The sequence below is a fragment of the Lycium barbarum genome, chromosome 11 (assembly GCF_019175385.1).
Source record: "Lycium barbarum isolate Lr01 chromosome 11, ASM1917538v2, whole genome shotgun sequence".
In the NCBI taxonomy this organism is placed as follows: domain Eukaryota; kingdom Viridiplantae; phylum Streptophyta; class Magnoliopsida; order Solanales; family Solanaceae; genus Lycium; species Lycium barbarum.
This window is the reverse complement of record NC_083347.1, coordinates 9,022,090-9,030,924: the sequence shown is the minus strand read 5'-3', so window position 1 is coordinate 9,030,924 and position 8,835 is coordinate 9,022,090. Positions and strand designations below refer to the sequence as shown.

Genomic DNA, 8,835 nt, shown 5'->3' with positions numbered 1-8,835 from the left:
ATATATCAATTCTAATTTCAGATATATGTTTCTTTTTTGTCCATAATAATTTCTTTTTAGGGTCTTCAAACATTTTTTTCCTTTTTTAAATCCATATTAATTTCACAGTATATATATAATATATATGATGAAAAAATTAACATTTGAACTTGCTTGCAGCATCAAGAACATGCATGCTCTGTCCAAGAATATGCGTGGGAGAGAATTCAAGGCTCTAATCACAAGTTTAAACTTGACCCTCTCATTCATTTGCTTGTAGCATAAGTAAATTCACGTTGTAGAGCTACCAGAAAAAATATGACATCTACAAAACAAGAATTGACCAACTATTGCTTCAATTAGTGATATCTACAATGTTAATTGAATTGATATTCACAACCTCAAACAAAAGTAAAACTAATTTCTTTCTTCGCCCATTTGACAAGTACCTAACAAAATTGTCCTAACTTAGCTAAATAGTAAGGAACAAATAGGTTGAAAAAACTGGATTCTCTTCTTTTTGCAGCCAAAAATGGAAGGGGAGAAAAGGGGGAGGACAAGAAAATCAAAATGTTGCACTGCTTCCCTTATTTCCAGCCCCAGCTTTCCAATGCCGCCTTGAATTAGACTTCCTTTCACCTCTTCCGCGCTTTTGAGGTCTCCTCACTGGAGGTTTACTAGAAGAACTATCACTAACCAAAGCGGGTGGAGGATGACTTCTCACAACTGTCATGTGAGCCCTTTGCTCCAGTAAATCTCTATGGTATGCCTGCATAGATTTGGTATAGACACTATTATGCTATGAGAAAGTATCGGATGTAATGCGCAGCAAATTTTAAGGCAAATAACTAGCTAACCATAAAAAGTGGAAACGTACACGTAGTATCCAACTTTTCCCAATTTACGAATCAAAATACATTTTAGTGGTATCTTGGCAAAGGAAGTGCCTTACACAACTTCAAAAGACAGAAACCAGTCTTAACAGAGCATTAGGACATCAAAAATAACGAATAGAACGTATCTTGATAATGTTCCTATAAAAAGATATAGGAGCAAGACACAAACCTCTTAGATGTCGACCGTGAGACCTTGATCTATGCTCGGATCTACCCCTAGAGCGAGGCTTATATCTCTGTCGGTCCTCTCTATCTTTATCTTCGTTTCTACGCCTAAAAGGACAAATAAACAATCGTATCAAAAACATAGGAAAGATGAGAAATTTGTTACAATATTAAATCAGCAAGCACCAAATACATGAATCTCATATATATGAAGTTCACACTGAAGCATGTAGAGTATAGCGAACAGTGATAACGGAAACCAACATCTTTAAATTAAAATCAAGGGACATGATTCTCAAAATGAATATCACTATTAAGTATTACCATCATAAGAGTAACTGAAGGAGGTACACAACAATCCAACTAACTTTTAAAACTGCATTTGAACTTACCTATCGTAATCTCGAGTTCGATGAATAACATCTTCATCTCAATCGCCGTTCCTCTCCCTCTCCCTCCTATCACTCCGACCCCTACGCCTAAAAGGACAAATAAACAATTGTATCAAAAACATAGGAAAGACAAGAAATTTGTTACAATATTAAATCAGCAAGCGCCAAATACATGAATCTCGTATATATGAAGCTCACACTGAAGCATGTAGAGTATAGCGAACAGTGATAACGGAAACCAACATCTTAAATTAAAATCAAGGGACATGATTCTCAAAATGAATATCACTATTAAGTGTTACCATCATAAGAGTAACTGAAGGAGGTACACAACAATCCAACTAACTTTTAAAACTGCATTTGAACTTACCTATCGTAATCTCGAGTTCGATGAATAACATCTTCATCTCGATCTCTGTTCCTCTCCCTCTCCCTCCTATCACTCCAAACCCTATGACGATCTCTGTGATGATGATCACGGTCCTCCTCCCTATCTCTGTCTCTATCTTTATCTTTGTCCATTTCCTTAACTTTGTTCCTGTCTCTATCTCTATTGCTATCCCTGTCGCGGTCTTTAATTATCACACCCTTTCTCCCTCCCCTTCTCCCTGCTTCTTGATGAGCCTCTATTTTTCTCGTGGCCACGAGACGTACACTGAAATAGCCAGAATGGTAATAAAAATGTTAGCCTGTGAAGAGAACTACAAAACTTACATATATAAACAAAATCTAAGAATGGCAAACCATACAGCAGAAGCCGTAATATCTAAAACTTGAAACTGAGGAAATGAAAGAAAGTAAAAAAAAGGAAGAGCAAACATGAATTATGGAAACGAATTTCATATACCAACGCCCAATCTAACAATACACAAACAAGATACTCGAGAGATTTGGCACTTTGTTTCTTTGCGGCCGAAGTTATCCAAAAATTGCTGAAACTACACAAATGAGGAAGTTGTAGACGGTTGCTCGAAAGAGGCAAAGGTGATGGTGCGGTTTTAGGGAAAGTTGAATTTGAAGTCACGACATTAATATCAATAACTGAATTGGCATTTGTTTTTTAAATTTTTGCAGTTTTTTGTGAATTTGCATTTTTTTTTTTGGTATTTTAAAATTGAAAATTTATGGTGATGACACTTGTCATCCCAACATTGTTTTGCCTCTCCTATCATATATAGATAGATGGGCAGACAAACCATTGGTGTACTGGTAATGTCACTAGCACTTATGGAACCTCGTATGGAGAACAATTAGGAACCTCGGTATGAAGAACCATTAGGAACCTCGGTATGGAGAACCGTTAGGAACCTCTGGCCCAAACTAACAGAGAACATATCCTATAGGGTGGGAGCTGAATTCAATGGATTGGCCAAGTGACTTTGATGCAGACCTTCCCAGATTTATTCAATATCAGCTCCGTACCTAATGTTACAGTGGCTGATAGTTGGTCTCAAAAAGGGTGGGGATATCACATTTAGAAGGCATGTGAATGATTGGGAAGTGAATATGTTTGTTGAGCTAATGAATGTCATTGAAGGTTTCAAAGGTACCACTACAGTTACTGACAGCATCAGATGGAAACATGACAGTGATGGAAAATTTTCTGTAAGCAGAAGCTACAAAAAGGAAGTAGGGCTGCAGCCAGATCAGGCTAGGCCCAAGGAAGCAGGTTTGGAAAAATATGGCACCAACAAAGGTTAAAGTGTTTTACTTGGTTGGTTGTCAAAAAAGCTTGCCTCACTAATGAGAGATTACAGAGAAGGAAGTTTAATATTTGCATCCAGGTGTTTCCTATGCTGTGAGAAAGGAGAGACAAATAGCCATCTGTTTCTTCACTGTAAATTCACTTCCCAGCTATGGTCTTTGTTCTTCAGTCTAACAGAGATCAAATGGACTATGCCTGAGCATACAACAGCTCTTATAAGCTGTTGGATTAGGAGAGGGGGCAGTAAGAGTCGGAAAAAATGGTGGAGATTAATCCCATCATGTATCTGGTGGACAATTTGGAGGGAGAGGAATGGAAGATGTTTTGAAGACAAATTTAACAGCATCCAGAAAGTTAAAGGAAGCTGCATTGCTACATTTTATTTTTGGTGTAAAAAGCATTGTATAGAAGAAGCTGAACAGTAAGTCGATCTTGTAGGTTCTTTGCAGGTACTATAGGCTGTTCTTAACAACTTTTTAGAGGTCTCCAGCACGTCCTTAATGCTAAGGAATACAACTTTACCAGTTTCAAAAAAAAAAAAAAAAAAACACCATCTTTACTTGAAACTATTTCAATGATAGAAGCCTACAAGACAACAGCAGCAGCAACAACAACAACAACATACCCAGTGAAATTTCACAAAGTGGGGTCTGGGGAGGGTAGAATGTACGTAGACCTTACCTCTACCTTGAGAAGGTAGAGAGGCTATTTCCGGTAGACTCTCGGCAAGCCTACAAGACAGCAGATAATCATTAATCCCTTAAGGAAATAACAAAGAGGTCAAGAACTGTTGTTTCTCTTTTTGTGAGCACTGATGATTTTAGAATCTTTTAAAAAAATACAATATTCCCTTTGTACCAATTTGTCGGTCCCTTTGTCCCTCTGTTATTCTCATATTCTCATCTTTTTCAATTTTAAACTTCTTCCAGTATTGTTCATTGAATATGATCAGCATTCAAAAGGCAAAAGCTCAAAAGAAAGTTCTTCCAACAAGGTGAGTTATGGATAAAAGAGATGAAGCAGCAAAACGTTGTAAGCATTGTTAAAAACAAAAGAGCAGATGGTCGATAAGAGAAATATCACTTGAGCGAGATAGGAGAGGAAAAGAGTGACTGTAAAGGTCTGTGAAGATCAGGTCATGCACATATGTCCATCGATTCTCCCAAAATAAGATAGAAAGTAAAAGAGACAAATTTTATAGGACGGAGGGGGCACCAAGTAGTTATATGTGACAACACTATATTTCAGAAGTCATTACTAGATGTTATGATATAATGAAGTAGTATTTCTTGTTTCTTAGCGTTTATAAGTGACTTGTAAGTCTATATCATCAGGAATGAACAGCATTTTAATTCGTCCCAATCCATTTTGCAACGTGACACTATGGGCATCATATTGTGACTTGAACTGCCATTCTACTCGAAAAGAAATCTCAAATGAGATCTTCTCTCGTGGAGATCTATACAGTGACCAGAAGAATAGACCAATTGAACAAGTTCAAGGATCTAAGACCTCTTAACTTCCAAAAGTTTAGCTATAGAGGATTCATATAACATAGCCTGACAGGAGAGTGCGATTGAAGCATAGACTGATGTTATACTTTTTTAGTTTTCTAAAGTGGGAAAGGAAATAAAACAATTCTATAAATGCCATCACACAGTAAAAAAGAAGTTTCATCTGAACCAATTCAACTACCAAATTGAAGCAAATATGTGTGAATTAAGGGGGGCAAACCATAAATAATACTCACTCTGGCCTCCCGTCTGTAGGAATAAAAGAATCGTCACAGGATAGAGTTTGAACATTCTCCACGGAGACGGTTAAACATGAAGAGCTTCCGAAAATGACCTTGCGCACCACAAGGGAGGCAATTGTTAATCATCCAGGATGATCAACAATAACCACCAAGAGTTTTCCATTATGGAGATCAACCAAAATGGGGGAAAAAGGATCATCTAGTTTAAGTGGGGGAAATAGGGTTATAAGACTTGGTGAGTGGAACCATGTTTTAAGATTAAAATCATATCCATGCAATTGCAGGTCATAAGTGAACCAATAGAATGTATCCTCACGGAACACTGCAGGCATACGGGCAGAAACATGGGATAGTGTGATCAAACTTTTGATACCCAAAGAAAAGGAGGGATGGTCTTCATGGTGGATTTTAGCACTAGTTAAATCCAAAAATAGAATAGAAGCAGGGTCAGACAAGTTATAAAAACCCATCTTTGTACCATCTTTAAGCCCAACAGCAGCCTGATAGTCCTTGTTGTTAAAGGGCTGGAAATGGGCATTCAGGTATTCCCAAGTCTTTTTGTCGAGGTCGTAAACTTCACCACACTTGGTCCAATCTGATGATGCGGAATAGCGGTGCTGGCTTCCGGCCACAACATAGAGCTTTCTATCAAGGGGTTGGATGAAGGGGGTGACGCGGGGAAGCTTCCTGGAATCAGATTCCTGAAGCCATCGTCTAGGGGAAAGCAAGATAGGACTATGTTTGAGCAATAGCTTGGAAGACGTCGGTGGTTCAGATCCGAGATCCAATCCTCCAGCCCAGTAGAGATCATCTTCATCAGTAACAGCCCAACCTCCCTGAATTTCACGATCGGAATACAACTGTGCAACAGGTTCAATATTTTTTATTTTACCCGCCTCTGCATTCGGATTGAATCGATACCACACCCGAAACCCATCTATCATCCCACTGAAATACACAACTGCCGACTGCCTTCCCTCTACCAGATCCATTGGAGGCTCTTCAACCCTAATGCGCTCTTTGTTGACTTGAACTGCCATTCTACACAGTAAAAAAGAAATTTCAGATGAGATCTTCTCACGTGGAGATATTTCTATACAGTGACCAGACGAATAGACCAATTGAACAAGTTCAAGGATCTAAGACCTCTTAACTTCCAAAAGTTTAGATATAGAGGATTCATATAACATAGACTGATGTTATACTTTTTTAGTTTCTAACGTGGAAAAGGAAATAAAACAATTCTATAAATGCCATCATACAGTAAAAAAGAAGTTTCGTATGAACCAATTCAACTACCAAATTGAAGCAAATGTGTGCAAATTAAGAGGGGCAAACCATAAATAATACTCACACTGGCCTCCCATCTTCGAGAAAAAAAGAATCGTCACAGGATAGAATTTGAACATTCTCCACGGAGACTTGTAAAGAGCTTCCGGGAATGACCTTGGCTACCACAAGGGAGGCAATTGTTAATCGTCCAGGATAATCATTAATAACCACCAAGAATTTTCCATTATGGAGATCAACCAAAACGGGGAAAAAAGGATCTTCATCTAGTTCAACTGAGGGGAATTGTGTTATAAGACTTGGTGAGCGGAACCATGTTTTAAGATTAATATCATATCCATGCAATTGCAGGTCATAAGTGAACCAATAGAATGTATCCTCATGGAACACTGCAGTCGTATGGCCAGAAACATAGTCTAGTATGGTACTATCAACTTCATTCTGATTTCCGTCTGTGGATCCCCACAAAGAAAAGGAGGGATGGTCGTCCTGGCGGAGGATTTCAGCACTAGTTAAATCTAAAAATATAATAGAAGCAGGGTCAAACAAGTTTTAAAAAACCATCTTTTATCCCAACAGCAGCCTTATAGTCCTTGTTGTTGTTAAAAGGCTGGAAATCAGCATTCAGGTATTCCCAAGTCTTTTTGTCGAGGTCGTAACAACATAGAGCTTTCTATCAAGGGGTTGGATAAAGGGGGTGAGGCGGGGAAGCTTCCTGGAATCAGATTCATTAAGCCATCGATTAGTATTACACTGAGGTATATGTTTGAACAATTGCTTGGAAGTTATCGAGCCTAGTCGTTCGAGATCCAATCCTCCAGCCCAGTAGATGTCTTCTTTATCAGTAACGGCCCAACCTCCCTGAATTTCACGTTGGGAACACATCCGTGCAACAGGTTCAATATTTGTATTTTCAGCCACCACCTCTGCATTCGGATCGAATCGATACCACACCTCATACCACTTGCTCGTCCCACTGAAATACACAACTGCCGACTGCTTTCCCTCTACCACATCCATTGGAGCCTGGCTCTTCAACACTCCGGATATCGTCACTTAGGTTTAACTTTCTCCTACAGGCTCTTCCTTTTCTTTAAATTCCCCTAAAAATCCAACTCCTCAATCTTATATATGTTGTAAATATTATATTGTATGTCTATTTTACTTGGCCACCAAGTAGATAACTTGGCCACAAAGTTAGTTTGGTCATATTAAGTTCTTTGACTTGTCCTAGAAGCTTTTTTCCTTTCATACATATAGAGGAGCTCGTTTGTATTTGAATACAACAGAAAGTAATATACAAATAAAAGTTAGTAGAAACAATAGTAAGGGGTCGTTTGGTACACAGTATTAGCTGAGATATCTCAACACTAACTGTGGGATTAATTTTGTACCATATTTGCTAGAAGGTATAAATTTATGGATAAATTTATATTTTGTACCAAATAAAGTATAAAGTGCATTTCAAACTTAAAGATGGAATATCCCATTAATCCTGAGATTATTTTAGATGGGATAAATTAGTCCCAAGAGATGGTACAAATTAGTCCCCGGATAATTTTGTCTACGTACCAAACGACCCCTAATAGTACTACTGTTCCCTATCTCTCTCTCTGTATCTTTTGCCTTTTAATTTGAAGTTTAGTTTTATTTTATAACACGTTATCAGCACGAGACTCTGCCATCTCGAGCAAATACTTTAAAATCCTCGAAGGTATTGATTTTTCTTTTTTCTTAATTAATGGCGAATCTTTCTAAACTTGAATTTGTTGCCTTGGATATATCCGGCAATAGCTATCTATCTTGGGTTCTTGATGCCGAAATTCACCTTGATGCGATGGATCTGGCAGACACCATCAAAGATAAAAATTAGGCATCAAATCAAGACCGTGCCAAGGCAATGATATTCCTCCGCCATCATCTTGATTAGAACTTAAAACTGGAATATCTCATTGTTAAAGATCCTCTTACACTGTGAAAAAATTTGAAAGATAGATTTGACCACCTGAAGATGGTCGTACTTCCGCAAGCACGTTTTGATTGGATCCATTTGAGGCTACAAGATTTTAAAACTATCTGTGCGTATAATTCTGCCATGTTTAAAATTATTTTTCAATTGAAATTATGTAGTGAAAATATTACTGATCATGATATGCTGGAGAAAACATTCTCCACTTTTTCTGCCTCGAGTATGCTCCTGCAGCAGCAATACCGAGAGATGAGGTTCAAGAAATATTCTGAACTAATTTCACATCTTCTAGTGGCTGAACAACGTAATGAACTATTAATAAAAAATCATGAAAGCCGACCTACTGGTACTGCCCCATTCCCTGAAGTGAATGAGGAATATTTTTGCCATTCTAGGCGTGGAAGAGGTCGTGACCCCAGTCGTGGTCATGGCCGTAGTCGAGGAAGAAATTTTAATCATGATTCTCAACTTGCACCAAATAATACCCTTCACCACCAGCAGTGTCAAAAGAAGGATGAAAAGCATGAAACTGTGCAAAAGAAAGATTCAGAAAAAAAATGCTGTCGATGTGGAGGAAAGGGGCATTGGTCACGTACCTGTCGTACGCCAAAGCATCTAGTTGAGCTTTATCAAGCCTCCCTCAAAAGAGCAAAAAAGAATGTCGAAGCAAATTTTATTTTTGA

General features: G+C 38.2%; 1 protein-coding gene across 1 annotated transcript; it reads right to left on the bottom strand.

The window, feature by feature from the left end:
• Positions 1 to 318: 318 nt before the first annotated feature.
• LOC132617400 (uncharacterized) lies at positions 319 to 7,299 on the bottom strand. Its single transcript, XM_060332391.1, has 6 exons — positions 6,248 to 7,299; positions 4,888 to 5,934; positions 1,803 to 2,087; positions 1,433 to 1,519; positions 1,045 to 1,148; positions 319 to 748 (listed from the first exon to the last, which is right to left on the bottom strand). Exon 2 carries the CDS (start codon positions 5,931 to 5,933, stop codon positions 5,016 to 5,018), a length of 918 nt encoding a protein of 305 aa, XP_060188374.1. The 5' UTR covers position 5,934; positions 6,248 to 7,299; the 3' UTR covers positions 319 to 748; positions 1,045 to 1,148; positions 1,433 to 1,519; positions 1,803 to 2,087; positions 4,888 to 5,015.
• Positions 7,300 to 8,835: the final 1,536 nt, after the last annotated feature.